The 18,476-nt window shown below is 40.1% G+C and overlaps 2 protein-coding genes across 3 annotated transcripts in view; one reads left to right on the forward strand and one right to left on the reverse strand.

Moving 5' to 3' along the window:
* Positions 1–6,832, reverse strand: part of dennd4a (DENN/MADD domain containing 4A) — a 30,457-nt gene extending 23,625 nt beyond the window's left edge. For both annotated transcript variants that reach the window (XM_084060362.1, XM_084060361.1), the window contains exons 1-5: positions 6,653–6,832; positions 1,574–1,906; positions 963–1,209; positions 788–857; positions 296–465 (exon numbers count right to left, since the gene is read on the reverse strand). In XM_084060362.1, the coding sequence (XP_083916488.1) occupies positions 296–465; positions 788–857; positions 963–1,209; positions 1,574–1,884 (798 nt within the window). In that variant the 5' untranslated portion in view covers positions 1,885–1,906; positions 6,653–6,832. The remainder of the gene's footprint in view (positions 1–295; positions 466–787; positions 858–962; positions 1,210–1,573; positions 1,907–6,652) is intronic.
* A 2,132-nt stretch (positions 6,833–8,964) lies between these two features.
* Positions 8,965–18,476, forward strand: rab11a (RAB11a, member RAS oncogene family). Its single transcript, XM_084059001.1, has 5 exons — positions 8,965–9,122; positions 12,133–12,328; positions 12,594–12,787; positions 14,558–14,638; positions 15,807–18,476. Exons 1-5 carry the CDS (start codon positions 9,083–9,085, stop codon positions 15,941–15,943), a joined length of 648 nt encoding a protein of 215 aa, XP_083915127.1. The 5' UTR covers positions 8,965–9,082; the 3' UTR covers positions 15,944–18,476.

The raw sequence follows: 18,476 nt of genomic DNA on the forward strand, positions 1-18,476 counted from the left end.
CGGCGGGACTCTCAATTGAAAATGCAGAATTTTTGTTGAGCGATACAGTACATCACACCACACATGGTCAACAAAGCATACATTAGAACTCCAGACATATATATATACGTCATTGTACAATGAATAGCGAAAATTGCCGATCTACAGCTAATAACTTAGGTAGGTCTTCAATTTTCACTATTTTACATTTATTTTAATATACTGTATATATATTCATATTTTGCTTATAATGCTCAATACAGGTTGAAGGAACCTTGAACTTTGCACCTTAAAGTGGTTAAGTAGGTCATTGTACCTTCTCTGCAGAGGCTCCTGTCAATACAAATGTGGAGAAGACTGGCAAGGAGTGTTTGGTGTGGGCTGGCCAGCACTCAATGGTCGCCCCCATGGGCAGGCAGAACATAGGCACAGACTCAGGCAGGGGGAAGGATTCATAGTCCTCTTCAGGATATCTGCACAGCAGACCTGGACAGAAACACAGACCACGTAACGTTTTAAAGGGGGTGTAAGTGATATGTTTTTGTAAATAAAAAAGAAAAGTTGTTTATTTTTTCGTTCAAATAATTGTTAAATAGTTTTATATTCTGATAGTATTCATTGCTATAGAGTGTTTGTTCAGTAGCAGTGTCTCCCTGTCTCTCCAGCTCTTTAGTAAACAGAGAAAGCATTTTCAGGTCTGGGTACCAATTTGATCCACACATTACTTTACCTGCTTTGTATGCAGTTGTATTAAACAGAGAATGCATTTTCAGGTACGGATACCAATTTTATCTACACATTACTTTACCTGCTTTGTATGCAGTTGTGTTTGTTTTAGCCAGAGACTTCTTGTAACATAAGTAGATTGAGGAACCCCACTGGAATGTAGGAAAAGGTAGACCATCAGCAAAACAGTTGCAAAGGAAACATTCAGCTATATTATGCACTGCAGAAACTATGACAGTCTGAGCTCTCTGTCTCACCATGCTGCTGTTAAGGTTCTTGTCCACCTTGCAGAAGGTGTGTGGGGGTGTCTCCCCTTTACCGGGGATAATGATGCAGACATCAGTCACAGCCAGTGAAGTGTGTGGCTGGCACTGAGGGGCACGCCGGTACGTGATGTAGATACGCTGGGACGAAGAGCTGCTGATGTTGGCAGGCCGACCTGAGGGTGTGGTCTGGACAATGTGACATCCTGGCTTCAGTTTTTCCTTCCACTCGTACAGGACCCTGTGATACAAGGATTCAGGCAAATAAATTGAATTGATGAAATAGAAAAGGACCTATACTATAGATATAATCACTAATTACATGCCAAAGTGGCTGTTGGGTATTAGACAAACTTACTAGCCGCAATGTTTACTTCCATGACTCCCTGAGGTCAACAGAATCAAATCATTCTAAATAACAACAACAGCACTGTGATTATAATTGTTTCCGGGACAAATTAATAATATATATCCATTGCAGAGATGGGGTCAAACGAGTGCGTGCATATGAGAGTAGATTATAGCAACCTAAGAAAGAGGGGGGATTAGCATCACTGCCACGGCTGGGCAAGTGAAGGGTCAGTGAGAGGGGGATTACTACTCACCCGAGGTCTGTCAGTGGAGGCTTATCTCTGCCTCGCTTAAAGCACAGGAAGATCTGTGGCCCTCTGAGGCTAGCTCCATTGAGCTCTGCGGAGAGGCCTGTGGGTGTGGCATCCACACAGGTGAAGCCCTGCGGGACCTCCTCGCCCAGGGAGCGGATAACCACGGCCACATCAGTGATGGGGGCCTTAGGTTTAGAGGACCTGGGACAAGCATCGTCGAAGTGCAGCACATCCTCCAGGGGCTTGGACGAGTCCGTCAGCCCAGCGACCACAAAGTAGTCGGCTACACGAGGCCCTTTGTCCTCCATCATGTTCCATTCCCACAAATGTGGGCTGGAAGGAGGCAAAGGGTGGAGGAGGGAGAGAGTGGGGGGATGTTCCTCAGTTACGGTATGCCATGTCATCAAATTGTAAGATATATCAAATGACAGACAACATATTCTGTTTTTACTTCCTGGCGATAACATTAAATCATGAGTAAAGACGCCAGAAATGACATGCGGCTCATAAAACACACATAACCTAGAGTACATTATACACTCCTACACAAGAAAAACATAAAGAGCAGTATATAAATGAGAGCATCTGGAAGCAGTTACTATGCATTCCTGTAAGTAAAAAACACCATATTTCAGCAAGAAATATGGAAGTGCTTTAGACTTTGACCTTGCTATATGCCACAATGTATTATGTAAAATAAAACACATGCCTTTGTACAGGAAGGAAACTAAATTCAGAAGGAATTTAGAACAACAATTGAACCCACAAATGAGCAGACTGAAGCATGTTGTAGAAATACACATTCGTAGAGCTTCCCGAGAGGTAATATTGTCAAACCATGCATATTTTTTGTACTCTAACGTCCTGAAACACAGAGACAAGAGGGACTGGCAGCGAGTCAGCTTGTTACAGCTTTATCACAATGCATGGCACGTGGGGACCCCTCTCATCACAGGGCCAGCTTATTGTGCCACAGTTAAAGGGCCTGCGTTATCTCCTTCAGCAGTTCCTCCACACTCACCACAGTCACCAGCGCAGTGATAATCAGCTTGCTATTATATGACCACTGGGATAGCAATGGCGAGTTATAGCATAAAGCTATCCCTTCCTCCCCACTGAATGTGTCATTGCTAGGAACAGGACATGGTGCCTGTATCTCACTCCTAGGGGTGTGGCCTCGGCTAATAGCTCCATATGGCATTCCCCCATGTGGTCGAGCAAATGGACCAAAAAACTAGGCACTGCTCAGAGAAGGAAATGTGTCCCTTAATTGAGCAACTGGTAACACTAAGATGATCTCTGCTGATTTTACATAGTCATGCTGGGATGAGAATTATGCAACCATCTGTAATTGATGAGTTGGACATCACACAGCACTTAGTTTGAACTGCACTCGATCGCAGTAGAAATTACTCAAGCATCACACGTCATTTCAGAGAGGGACGGAACAATCTGTATTGCAATTTGCAACACGTCAGATGTTTCAACACTTCACTTAAATCCTATGTAGGCGCTAGGAAAATTAAACCAAAAAGGTTGTAATTATGATCATGATTATTATTATTATCATCATCAGTTTAAAGACACTGTCAGTTACTTTTCAAAACATAACCCAATTCTATATACACAGGCCTTCAAAAATATAGACTGAACTTAAAACCCCCCATAACTGGTTGGGGAAAGTTTGTGTCTACTGACCATAACCATTCCTCCTATTATCCTGTTTTCAAGATGTTAATAGAAGTTACCTCTAATCCAGACGATATAGCGATATAACAATTAGTATAAACCATTACAGATGTGGCTGATAACATTCAAATATATAAGTAGCCCTTGTAGGATACTGTCATTTCGTTTTGTAGTAGCCTACTTAATCTACAGAAAAGCAAAATGTTAGCTCTATAATATGTTATCTATTGGAATGCCTGTTTGTTTTTCATGTGTCTAGACAACACCTACAAATACTAAAGGCATGTTTCTGTTATAAACATTTGTTTATAAAACACCTTGGTCAGCAGCCAAATAATCAAGGAAAGCATGTCTAAAATGACTCCCTTCAGTAGATACAATACACCTTTCCAATAATGTGACACCCCTTATGCTAATCAAAACGATACCCACACCTTCACCTGAACGTAAACATAAATGCTTCTGAACTCATACAGCAGCCAATGGGGTGGCAGATGTGACAGGGAAAATTAATCAGATGTAGGATTAAATATAGACATAACCTCTGATTCCAGCTACAGTGACATCCAACACCTCCATTCACCCCTTCAATGGTAATCGGAAACCTACAATTATAGCTACCGTAATCCTCACCAATAACAATGGCATTACACCAGAACATAATGCAACACCTTTCACTCATTTATCTTTAAATTGGTGACAACCTTGCTCAGCATTAATATAGGCTAATAATTATTATAGTAACTTCTGTCTGTGTGGTTATGTGCTCTGCTCTGACTGCAATATACAGTAGTACATGTAATAAAATTGCTGTTTCATCCCTGACAAGTGAAAAATGAACTTTAAAATAATAATAATAATAAATAATGATGATAACAATAATAACTAGAAAAAGTGCTCCTCGGAGCACAACTCTCCGCTGTTGGGAATGTTGGGAATGTTCTATCTGTATAAGTGTCCTATCCGTCCTGTCTGTATAAGTGTCCTATCCCTCCTGTCTGTATAAGTGTCCTATCCGTCCTGTCTATGTAAGTGTCCTATCCGTGTGTGTAAGTGTCCTATCCGTCCTGTCTGTGTAAGTGTCCTATCCAATTGTTACAGTATCCGCCATTTCTCAACCATTTCGTGATTGTGTTGGGAATGTTGGGAATGTTCTAATTCTTATGTTCTAACTGTCCTATCCATCCTGTCTGTATAAGTGTCCGATCCGTCCTGTCTGTATAAGTGTCCTATCCGTCTGTATAAGTGTCCTATCCGTCTTGTCTGTATAAGTGTCCTATCCGTCCTGTCTATGTAAGTGTCCTATCCCTCCTGTCTGTGTAAGTGTCCTATCCCTCCTGTCTGTATAAGTGTCCTATCCGTCCTGTCTGTATACTGTAAGTGTCCTTTCCGTCCCGTCTGTATACTGTAAGTGTCCTATCCGTCCTGTCTGTGTAAGTGTCGACCCTCCTGTCTATGTAAGTGTCCTATCCGTCCTGTCTATGCAAGTGTCCTGTCCGTCCTGTCTGTGTAAGTGTTCTATCCGTCCTGTCTGTATAAGTGTCCTATCCGTCCTGTCTGTATAAGTGTCCTATCCGTCCTGTCTGTATAAGTGTCCTATCCGTCCTGTCTGTGTACTGTAAGTGTCCTATCCGTCTGTGTAAGTGTCATATCCCTCCTGTCTATATAAGTGTCCTATCTGTCCTATCTGCCAATTATGTATCAGCCATGCAGCCATTTCGTGATGGTTCCTGTCTTACCTCACTTTGACAGTGGCAAGACACTGTCAAAGTGACGCCTTGTATTTATACAGTATTTCACCGTATTGTCACGTGTCACGTGAGGCTTGACCAATCGGTGTGTCATATTTAGAAAGTGAAAACAATACTCTCCTGCGGAGAGTAATAATAATCAAATTAATTTGAATAGCACCTGTCATAGCTCCACCATTTACAATATTGAAAACAAAACATTTAGAAATCGTTCACTGGTGGTCCTTACTAACCCCAACCCTAAGAATTTCAACAGTTTTAAGAGGCTGAAACAGTGAGGTTATTATAGCAGCCAGTGCCCAGGTAATATACAACCAGAGAGCTGTGTGTGGTAACAGCATGGGGAAGAGGAGGGAAGATATATGGACAACTAAACACCAATTAACATTTCACTGGACATCTGTTCCCTCTTATCCATGGTGGGCACCACCACTGCCCCTCATATTTCAGCCATGTAAACGTGTTCCTTACGTTCTGTAGTTGATGGGGTAGCCTCAGTGGTGGAAAAGTACTCACATGTTTTACTTAACTAAAAGTATCAATACTGCAATGTAGAAATACTCTGTTATAAGTAAAACTAAAAGTCCGGTATTTAAAATGTACTTGAGTAAAAGTACAAAAGTATTCACATTGAAATATACTCAAGTACTGTCTGAAAGTTTTTTTTTTTGCAGAATGATTATGTCCCCTTTCACACGTTTCCAATTGTGTAAAAATGCTTTGAAAATAGCAGATCTAAGCTCCAAATGTGAGCTTGTAGATCGGCTATGAAACAGCCCAAGTATATGCATAGGGCTGAACTGAAGTGGTTAATGCATGTTTTGTAATAATAATAATAGTATTTAAAGAGTACAATATTTGCCGCTGAGATGTAGTGGATCGAGTAGAAGTAAAATTATAGAACATTGGAAATACTCCAGTAAAGTTTAAGTTCCTCAAAATTGTAGGCCTACTAAGTACAGTTCTTGAGTAAATGTACTTAGTTACTTTCCACCACTGGGGTAGCCTACACCCCACAAACCGATCACATAGACACAATAATCCAACCAAGCGCTGAGAATATAGAAATATAATTGCATTTATAACGTAGCGCCAAAGCCCGTTTTTCTTACATTTTAAATTTGTTCAGTTTGCCCCTTATATAATAGGCCTGTATCAGTCAGTTACATTATCCATCATCATCGTAGTATTATATCGCGTTGCGGTGCCCACTGCCTACGCTTACATCTGACAGAAGCCATCTTCTTGGGCATCTAAAGGGGATGCTAGAAATAACCTTCCATAGGAAGACATTATGATCATCACTGTAAACATAGTGGTTCGTGCACTATATGGTGTACAGGCTACAACGAAGCATTTTAAATTACCATATAAAACACATCTAGCAAGAGCTGGATGACACTATGTAATTTAACCAATTATCTGTCTTTTGTTATCCACCATAGGAAAATAATGATTAAAATGGTTGGTTGGTCAACAAAGGCATATCAGATCATGAAATGACGGATGAAAACACCATAATCAAACCTAAAATATAAAAGACAAGAAAATGACCAGCAATAACGTGATGTTGTAAAAAAAAAAAAAAAAATCTAATTTCAATTTGTATTCTAAATCAAATAAGTCGCTCGCTACTCACATCCCAGAGCTCACGACGAATTGTCAGATATGATGTGTAGAAATTGTGGAGAGAAATAGGCTACAACGGGAGGATTTCAGGTGGAAAGAAAAGTTATTCTCCTCGTATTTGCTTTCTCTCTATTTTTATGCTGCTTGGAGAAAAGAGAATCTCAGTAGAAGAGACGATCAGAGGCATCAGAATAACAGAATAACAGAGCTACACTTGGCCCGAGAAGCGCTTTATCACTGGGACCTGCGCTGTTCACGTGACTGCTTACAACCCCCACCCACGTCATGGGGACATTCTCACTGCCAGTGCCACCCCTGTCTGACAGTAGCCAATATTACAATTGAACATCTTAAATTATGTGATAGGCTATACGAGTTGTGTTGTATGTATTTATTTATTTTTACATTTGAAAATAAAATAAAAAATGTTTGTATTATATTTTTCTTTATATTTTAATTAATTACCACCATATTTAATTTTCTCTCTCTCTCTCACACACACATATATATATATATATATATATATATATATATATATATATATATATATATATATATATATATATATATATATATATATATATATATAATATATATATATATATATATATATATATATATATATTTATTTTATTTTCTAACGCAGGACAACCATATAGGCTATGAACAAACAAACAAACAAATAAATCAATCAATCCCTGCATGGTACAAAGTGTTTGTTAATATACATATTAAATTGCTCTTTATTCCCATTTAATCACTGCTATAGAGTGTTGGGGGGGGGGGGGTGTCCCCGTAATATTTTCAGGTCAGGATACCAATTTCATCCAATCAGGAGAGAGAACCCATTTATCAGCTTGTAGTGTAATTTTTGTAATTCTTTTTTTCATCACTTCCAATTCCACTTTTTTTTGTAGACCTTTAGGCCTATGCCTATTATTATTTCTTTTTACCACCGCATACTTACGCACTCAAGATATAGGACAAAAATCATTGTGAATACTCAATAGAGCTTTAACGTTTTTAGCAAAATACAGAACGAAAGTGTCGCAGCAGTAGTTGTGTCATCAAAACCATAGGTCAAAACATGCCAATACAGAATACAGATCAGTTCTTTTCTGTCTCTCTGCTGCCCTGGTGTGGTTAATATTGAAAACACAGTTGTGTTGGATCTCGGGAGAAAAAAACCCTACAGATGGGATTACTTGCCAACCAACCAAATAGCCATGGTATTACAAATTAAAGCTCTTATAGAGCCAGCTGCCAGTAGATCTATGGTCCTTTTTTTGGGCTACTCTCTTTTCCAATTCTGTTCCCTCATGGTGTTGCACGGTAGCAACTGGAAGAATCACATCACAATCCATCCATTTAATACTTAATTGAAAGCAATTTACTGATATACTGTACTTCACTCGTGAAAATTCAGGTCCTACCGAGATTTGAACTCGGATCGCTGGATTCAGAGTCCAGAGTGCTAACCATTACACCATAGAACCTTCGACGTCATCGAGGCAGAATAAGAGTAGATGTCAGCAAGAGCAATAATATATGTGTGAGTTGTAATGTTTTTATTTACATTGGAGCTCTATATTAAAAGCAAACAGACAAATAATATAACAGTCCAAGAGCCAAACCAAATATATTTTCAAATGGGTTTGCCTTCTTGACGTTTTATTGGATTTAAGTGTTGAAAGGAAATTGGTAACCTATCAAATACTGTGACTGTAGAGGTTGCTGTTGAGCAATTTCATGCCTAATCATAACAGTATAAAACTGGTTGCTGTTGTACAATGTCATGACTAATCTCTCTCTCTATCTCTCTCTCTCAAGTTAAAGTTGTCCATCTTGTCTGTGGGTCTGTGTCTGCCCCCCCCCCCCCCCCCCCCCCCCCCCCCCACACACACACACACACACACACACACACAGTAGAGCAGGTTTGTGCATATATGTTGTTCGACTCCGACCAATTTTTAAGAATAAGAATCAACTTTATTGTCATGTCAATATCATGTCTTTACAGGTGTAAAGCATTGGTTGAAATCATTGTTGTCCTCTGTTCCCATTTGTTACTCCCCTTATTTGTATCGTATACACACTGCTGAGGACGCTTTGTGTACACTGCTGCTGGCAGCTGGTTTATTGTATGTAGTACATGTGACAATAAACACCTTGAACTTCAACCTTGAAATTGGCTGAAATTGCAAAACAGTGACCTCTGGGGTCACATATTCCGACGGGTCACGAAATTAGCTGTAACACGACACTAACGTTGCAAACGGGCCGCCCATCGCATCGCTGGGTGTGTGCCTGCTAGCTTGCTAGGCTAGCCTCTCTCAGTGGTGTTTGGACCGAGGAGTAGCAGGGAAAGAGATACGGTCCTATCGGCTTAGCATTTTTAGCACGACAACAACACGGACAGAGTCGAAAAACACCGTAGAAGATGGGGACTAGAGATGACGAGTACGATTACCTGTTCAAAGGTAACTTTGCCCTGATTATTACAAGCTGACAACGACAAAAATCGCTAACAATAGTGTGTCCGACCAAAGTGGCTAGCGTTAGCTATAGGCTATGATGAACCTGGCATTTTTTTGGGGATGCTCGATTTATGCCTTTCTAAATGGAGACGAGTAGAATGTTGTTTCATGCTGTGGAGGATTGTGAAACCCCGCCCGGCTTAGTTACACCCGGCTCACTAAAGACGCTGCGCAAAGCTAGTCAAAAGACCACTGAAGGGATCGAGGTTAGGCTAACTAACGTACTTTGTTGCTTCATTAAACCTAGCTTTAACTAACTGGCCGTTAAATTAGTATAAATTATTGTGTTTGAAGAATACAAAGAAATGTTCCACCATATACACAATGGTTAACATTATACAATCATTGACATTGTTAGCTTCATGTGTCACTTGACAGACCGGGTATAATAAAACTATCCATCAGACAGTGAGTAAGACTTCCGGTCTGAAATCATGACATGAAGCAGTGGTTCTCAACCTTTTGTTAGGCCGCGACCCCGCTAAATAATCATATTTGAACTGGGGACCCCTCAAAATAACATTTGAACTGGGGACCCCTCAAAATAATCGCATTTGACCTGGAGACCCCCACCCTGACAAGCACTTGGAATGTAGGATTTGAGGCATTACATTTTGTTTGACTCCGTTTGACTCCACAGATACATATTGTGAAAACATTTTTCACAATGTTTGCCTCATTCTTATATCAATATTTGACAATTTGGCCAATGTTTCACCAATTTTTATTGTATAGTTTGTTGATTCCATTTGATGCAGTAGGCTAATGGTCTTTTTTTGGGGGGTATTAAAAAGCTCTTAAAGGACGACTTCACCGCTTTTCAACCTATCTTCATATAATTGGTCCTCACTAATACTCATGATAAAATGGTACCATTTTTTTCTACTCTGTGTCTCAGAGGAGGGCTGTGGACAGTTCAGAGTCCCGTGTACCAGTGACATCATCGTTAGGCATGATTTTTTTTTCAAACAAGATTTCACATTTTTTATTTAGATTTTTATTAACACCAGAGCAATGGCTTCTTTTATTGCATTGCAACTTTCCAGGAATAGAAAGCCTGCATTTTCTATTAGCTTGGATTCCCCATTGATGATGTCACTGGTAGACGGGACTCTGAACTGTCCACAGCCATCCTCTGAGACACAGACCGAGTAGAACAAAATTGTACCATTTTATCATGAGTTTTAGTGAGGACCAATTATATGAAGATAGGTTGAAAAGCGGTGAAGTCGTCCTTTAAGTCCTTCAATTGTCACTTCACTGTCATCTGGGGACCCCCCTGAGGTTGAGAACCACTGACATAATGCACTGTTGTGGGGGTGGTAATATGGTGGTAAAGAGAGAAGGACGAAGAATTAATCGACTGTTGGGTTAAAAGACCACGTCATCCATTTTCAACCTGTCTTCAAATAATTGGTCCTCACTATAAGGTGGTACCATTTCTATCTACTTGCTCTGTGTCAAGCAGGGGAGTACTGTGTGAGTAAACAGTTAAGAAACCTGCCTGGTGCTGGTGATGTCATTGGTCAGGTTTGGTCGTTTCAAACAAGATTTTATTTTATTAATGCAACAGTGGCTTCCATTTCAGCGTGCTATTTTATATTAGCTTGGAATCTCCATCGATGATGTCATAGTTGGTAGGCAGGTTTCTATACTGTACTATGTTTCCTGAATGAAATATACTATTCTCATACAGTTCAGGCTTGTAAGCAACCACCAGTTGCAAAGAATCTGTGTGTCTGCATTTCTGCACCTTAATCTACTTTAATTCTAAAGATAACATGGCTACTTGGAAGTTCCAAGTTGGGACAGGGATCAAGAGCTCTTAATGTTTGTTTGGTCCTTTTTTCTTTAAGAGGACGCAGCATTATAAATTGAGAGTTAAAAAATTATAATACTTTAGGCATAGCAGAACTAAAATATTCAAAATCAGCATCTGGTTGTCAGACAATAAGTTGTCTCTACATCTTTGCAAAACAGTTGATATTCTTTGAGTCTCTTGGGTTCAGAATTGTAGTAGGTGACTTTAAAGTTAAAGCCAAAGAAGTTACCTACTTAGGCTGCATATTAGTCTATTAGACAAACTATCTGGAGAGAGTATGGCAGTAAAAGTCAATCAAGAAGTAAAATTTCTAGCTAGAATATCCAGTTTTATAGATAGAAATGCTATTGATGAAGAGGCATAATCGCTGCTTACTTCCTTCAAAAGTGTTACCAATCATACTCTCTGTTCCATTCAGGTAAAACAAAGTCAGGGTGCTGTACCATAGTGTTGACTCATTGGAAAGACTCTGCTACACTAAATGGAACAGAGCCTTCATTAGTATCACCTGTGAAGGAAGTAAGGAAGCTGCCCAATTTCTTGGCAATATGGCTAACAGGGCATAGCAGTGGTGGCCATTTTGTGGTTCCACAGATAGAAAGACCATTCATTTGTCCCATAGAGAAAATATTTATATGAATTATTTTAAGCCTGGAACCAAGCTATCCAGGCTCCTGGTGAATCATGACCAAAAAACATTTGATTCTGTGTCAAAACATATTTGAATATTTAATTATATTATATACTATTATGTATATTATACTATATAATAATTAATTTCTTGCGGTTTTCAAATATCTTTTGACACAGAATCAAATGTTTTATGGTCATCATGGTTCACCAGGAGCCTGGATGGCTTAAAATAATTTATATAAATATTTGTCAGAAATCTCTTTGGAAAAAAGTGAATGGGCTTTATATCAGTCAGTGGCACCACAAAATGGCCGCCACTGCTATGCCCTATAGGCCTCTAAAACCTATTGAATTTCACATTTTTGGGGATGCATTGTTAACTCACCTATTTCAATTAGTTGGGTTGGAACAGGTTCCATACATAGTACCCATTTATTTCCTATAAACAACACTGTCTAAGGTAATCATGTGACATTTACCCTCTGACTATAATTGCAGTGGTTCTGATAGGAGACTCTGGTGTGGGTAAGAGCAACCTGTTGTCTCGCTTCACCCGTAATGAGTTCAACTTGGAGAGCAAGAGTACCATTGGAGTGGAGTTTGCCACTCGCAGCATCCAGGTTGACGGCAAGACTGTGAAAGCTCAGATATGGGATACCGCTGGACAGGAACGCTACAGAGCCATCACCTCTGCGTAAGTGGGCTTCAAACACCCATACAGAAAAAATATGTTGCACACATGTTTCAAAAATGCTTTTGAAAATATATTTCAGATCCTGGATAAACAACTTCACAAATATATCTTGGTACATATGCCCACTAAAATATAATTTGAGTGTCCAAAGCATATCTTTCTTTCAAAGCATTTATTTTTTTGGTTGGTATATTTTAAACATGTTTGGACAGGCTGTTCTGTGGAAAAGGTTTGTTTTTGTCCTTATTGCTGTTGGCCTCCTCAGATATTACCGTGGGGCGGTGGGGGCGCTGCTTGTGTACGACATCGCCAAGCACCTGACATATGAAAACGTGGAGCGCTGGCTTAAGGAACTGAGAGACCATGCTGACACTAACATTGTCATCATGCTGGTGGGCAATAAAAGTGACCTGCGACATCTCAGGGCTGTTCCCACTGATGAGGCGCGGGCATTTGCAGGTGAGGCAGTTCTACACCTACCAAGTTATAATTAAGCTCATTACCAGGTTGAAATTATCTATATACATTTACATTCCCCCTGGCTCCCATTGGATAGGAGTCAGTGTAGGGAGATAGATAGATAGAATACTTTATTGGCAGTTTGATTTTATTTTTTAAATCACAACAATATAATTAATTAGGGTAGAACGCCAAGTGGATTTTACACAAAAAAGACGTACTGTAGCTTGTTTCCATTGTCGTCCACCTTGAGACATGGAACAACACGCAACAAACTGCACAAACAACCATGAAACAAAGAAAAACCCTTATTTATAAAGTTGGGGGGCAATACATATACTGTAGGACAAGTACTCTAAGAGAAGAATCCAATGCAGAGTGAGCTATCTGGGGTAGGGATCTAACTATGACCAGTTAGTGCTAAGATGGAGCCATGATTTGAGGTCATTCTAAAGGCTGCGATCCAGGAGTACTGAGTTGGCGTGTCGACTAGTCTGCACCCTTGCATTGCATCTTACTGAAAAAGCATTATTTTCAGCCCATGTGACTATCAAAAATCAACATGGGAACGGTGTGGCTCCAGTCAGTGTGTTTTCCCATGTGGATCTTATACTTCATGTGGCCAACTTGTGACGTCAGTCATATACTGTATGACGTCAGTCGTCTATGATATACTATAGCTATGACATGACTCCAACGTTGGGTACGGTTTAAAAAATAGCAGATATACAAGCTCATAGCGCGGCACCCTGAGCTTTTAGATCGGCTATTTTTAAAAAACGGTAAAGTTTGTGCACATTTTTGAATATATATATATATATTATACAAATTTCTTCTAAATCCTAACCGTTTTTTGAAAAAACGTATGTTGCTATATCAGTGGTTCTCAAACGTTTTCCCTTTAAAAAAAAATATTCAAAGATTTGCACACATTTTCACAATTTTTCAAAAATAGCAGATCTACAAGCTCATAGCGCAGCATTGGTGTCGTGCTATGAGCTTGTATATCTGCTATTTTTGAATTGCCAAAGAAATCTAAAATGACAGATGCGTTCCCAGATTTAATGGGTTAAAGTTAATTATAACAAAAAGTATAACTGAATATAAAATTGGTGGAGGTACTGCCTATCGGCAGTGAGCACAATAATTTGGTGCTGATCGGTCCAGCGGTTTGCGAGATTACCGCAGAGCCACGGCGTAAAAATATAACACAATGCAGCTTTAAATGTATGACAATTGTGTTTCTTTTTGTTTGGCTATTGAAATGTGCCTGTTCCAAGCAATGTCACAGTACAATGATTATGAAATGGTGACTATGAAATACACACTGACATTGGGGAATAGATGTCCTGTCCTATATATTGTTGCTGTCGGGCAGAAACCTCTTACAGCATCTCCATATTCTAACTTTTTGTGTTTTTTCGTAAATGAATGCCCTACTTGATCATACTACAGCGTCACACAAAAGCATAAAAAGTAGCTGTTATTTTCTAATTTAAAACCTGAAAAATAACAGTTCTGGACATATAAGGTTTCCACCCGACAGATACGATATACATGCAGTATTATTATATATTTTTGACATACTTTCCTGCAAGTACATTCCTACTGTGGAGGGGACATTTAATCTATCAGGGGTTTAAAGAGGTGATAGAATCTTGGCTATGCAATTGAAAAGACATGATTGTACTATGGCTTTATGTCAGGGACAGTTTATGGCCTAACATACAAGGGGAATATTTTCATGTTTTGTGTTTCGTTCTCTCACAGAGAAAAATGGTCTGTCATTTCTGGAGACATCAGCGTTGGATTCCACTAATGTGGAGACAGCCTTCCAGACCATTCTCACTGGTGAGCGCTCATCCTCATGTCCTCTTCTCTCTGAGCTAGTTTGATTTAGATGATACATTTCTCCATAGAAATTTAGTTGGCTTAGATTAACCTCTCTGAACTCAAACTTTGTTAAAACCTCTAATTGCATTATCATTTAGGATTTATGCTACGTCAAATCAGATTTGCATGCCAATGCGCTAGCAGCAGCGTCTATCCTCATAGATGCAGAAGGGAGTGTCTGTATCGAAGGCCCGACTTGGCTGAATGCCAGTTATGCATCAGGAATGGCTAATCAAAGATCTGGCCTCGGTTGTGCTTTGTAGCCTCACAGTTCCTTTTACCAGGACGTGACTACAATAAAGATCTGCAGCTGGGCTCTGCTACAGAGCAGACTTGGCCCCTTTGGTATCCGCACAGCAGAGAGTAATCGAGCTATGAATGTTTAATCTGCAACACTATCAGCCTTTATGCAGTGGTAATATTACTTAACTCTTTAACTGCCAGAGTTAAAACATTGTCTATAGCTGCCCTTGCCAGCAATTTTGAGCGTTTTACTAACCTTTGAAAAACCATAGAATATTTATCTCCAGTATGATCGATCGCTTTAAAAGACGTATTCGAGTCGACTCTTGTAGAAGGGGGGGGGGGGGCAAGCCGCCGCCATCATCCGTTCGCAGTTTTGAGTTTAGGTTGTTTTTGCCAAAAAGCAACAGAAACAGAGAAAAAGCCAATTTTCCACATAGAATAACAAGGAAGTGAACGGGCTGTCTTTTTTTTGCGATCACGTGATTTGCTGCTGCTTTGTTTCTCTGGGAGTCAAATGGTAACTCCCAGGTTAGCAAACAGCGCCATCTAGTGGAAGACCACTGAACACACAACTTGTCATACTCTCAATGGCAGTGTGAGCCTCGGGCTAACTGACGAGTGTACTCGTCAATGGCAGTCAATGAGTTAAGCTTCCTATTGGGCTGAGAGGCATTATTAGACAAATACAAAGCACTCCTCAAGAAAGGTAGATTTATGGTGTGTGTGTGTGTGTGTGTGTGTGTGTGTGTGTGTGTGTGTGTGTGTGTGTGTGTGTGTGTGTGTGTGTGTGTGTGTGTGTGTGTGTGTGTGTGTGTGTGTGTGTGTGTGTGTGAGTGAGATTAATGCATTTTCTTCTCTCTCCCCTCCTCTCTCCACACAGAGATTTACCGCATCGTCTCTCAGAAGCAAATGTCCGACAGACGGGACAATGACATGTCACCTAGCAACAATGTGGTAAACATCCAGGTGCAGCCCACGGAGAACAAACCAAAGATGCAGTGTTGTCAGAGCATCTAGCAGTGCTCGGCCCCTTTTCCCCACTGAGGGTCTGCCTCTCTGGAAGAAAAAAAAAGACTGTGCTTCTCAGATACAGCTGGTTGGCTGATACCAGGAGAAAGAAAAGCGAACTACCAGTTAGGTGTGCGCTTCTTTTCCTCTGCCTCTATAAAGCTTTTATATAGCAACATTTTAATAATCAAATCTGCACAAAACGCATCAATATGTTGCCTGTAATAATCAACTTTTTTTTTGTGTGTAAATCTGTACCTATGCATTTGACATGCATTCTCATCCTGGCTGTGTCTTTGGAGGCAGGGAGCTGTGACATGTCAGAGCCTGGCAGTGTATGTCCTGTGGTAATATGGAAGGCGACTTTTTAGTCATCAGAGCAAAAATAACTTCCATTCTGCAATCTATAAAGTGTCCACGTAGAATAGCTATTAATCACAATGCTGGTAGCTACATTGTGATGTTTGTCATCATGGGCTAAGGTGCTGCTGCGTGCTAGCTTGCTCTGCTCTGGAATCTGAAATGAGTGAAGGGAAATACCAGCTTTCACCTTTTCAGTTATTTTGTTTTATTTGAGTTCCTCTGTAGGTTATTTTCTGTGTCTTGGAGTCCATATTAGCTTATAGCCAGGCTTGTTTAATTAACATGTTTTAAAGGGGTATTCATAAAACATTGACACATGTTGGTAAAAACATGTGCTGTGCAGTATTCAGTGGCTCCCAATATGTGTCAAGTAATTGTTTACAGTGATAGTCTTAAGTTCCAGACCAGGCCATCTTACTACTGTGACCTTTGGTGTTGGTTCACATGATACTTGTTTGGGAACATGCCATCAATTATTAGTTATTATCTAGCGTCAGAGTGCTGAGGCTTTTACCTTTGAACTCCTTAATATTAGTTGCTTGTAATGAAGGTGGTCTTGGAAATTAACCTTATTTTACTATTGCACTTATTTGTAAGACACTCCAGGTTAGAGCATCTGCCAAAATGACGTACTATGTAATTGTATGGCTTAAAAATAACAAGAAGCAAGCCGTTTCCCTTAAGAAAGCGGACACTGGTTAATTGGGGGTGATGGACCATAGCTGGACAAAGCTGCATGAATGGGATCCTACGTATTGCTTATTGTAATGCAACATTTTAATTACATATCCAGTGATACACTATGCATCTAAACAGTTTTGTTTTTAATGATGCACTGGCACTATTGCGGGACCTCAGCTGCAACTATCACTGCATTTTAATGATTGTGGTGGTTACAGTGCCTTTCTAGTAGAATGTCATGTTGGGATGCCTTCATTTCACAAATGTGCTTTCTACTTTTAAGCTGTTTCAGTATATCTCTCTCTGTCAAAGTCCATCACATGATCTCTTGGGAGTTAAACAGCCCTCATGGTGTTGTCTTTGTTCTGTTCCCTCTGGTGCTGTGGGAGACCAACCAAATAGTTTTTGGCTGTTGGGTCTGTGTCAGGGATGCACAGTGAAAAAAATTCAAACAAACAAAGAACACTGTTGAGTTCTCAGGGTCCAAGGCAGAGAAACATACCCATCTAATCTCAGTTTGCTCCATTGTGGCCTTTCTGTTTCTCCATAGAACGCAGGCTGCTGGCCCTCGCATTACTTTCTCCTCTGTCCTGAGGTTGCGTCTGGTCTCTTGGCTCTGCGAGTCACTGGCCTCCATTCCCGTTTAGTGGTTCATCAGTCAGGGAAGGTTGGCTAGCACAGCTACTGTAGGAACGATGTCCATTATCTCGGGAGCTCAGGAAACTCTGCTCCATACCACTGAGGACCAAACTGACCTTTCAAATCTTCCACCGTACAGGTGTGAAGTGGCTCACTGTGGCTTATCAGTTTCCCTGTCGCCAATGTCAGCTGCAGGCAGCCGTTGTGAAAGCCTCGTCTTGAGCAGGTTCAAGGTTACTCACACTTTGACTATGTCACTTTTTGCACTAAACATGACACACTATATCACACTGAAAGCACTACAGATAAGGTTGTATTCATGTCGCCATGCTGATTAAAGTTAGATTCTGATTCAATGAAAATATCAAACAATTGTGGCATATTTTCTTTTAAATGGTCAATGACCTGGTGTCAGACACCGGCCACCTGATTGTAAAGCCTAATTTATAGGCGGTGCGTCATGTTTATCACTTGAAAATCAGTCATTTACGGTGAGCGACACCGTCGTGCGATGAAGTTTAAAATTAGGCTTAAGATCTTATAACCCAGTACCTGTGGAAAGACTGCAGTGCTGTACTGTAATGAGCTGCTTCCTAACGGCTGCAGTCCTCTGTGTGTCTGGCCAGTCGGTACCTATGATGTGAATGCACAGATGGTACTGGCCTCGCCAGTTTGCTAGCTACATTGAATCAAAATGATTTATGTAATGTGATTTCCTTTACCCTTCACATTTTGTCTCTACTTTTTATGTATGTGTATGCTGTATTTTCATTTCCTTGGTATTTTGTTTATTATAAATCATCCGCTATCCAGACCACTAATTACAATTGAAACTTCAAATAAAAAACTGTAACACATT

The sequence above is a fragment of the Gymnoscopelus microlampas genome (assembly GCF_963454915.1).
Source record: "Gymnoscopelus microlampas genome assembly, chromosome: 6".
Lineage (NCBI taxonomy): Eukaryota > Metazoa > Chordata > Actinopteri > Myctophiformes > Myctophidae > Gymnoscopelus > Gymnoscopelus microlampas.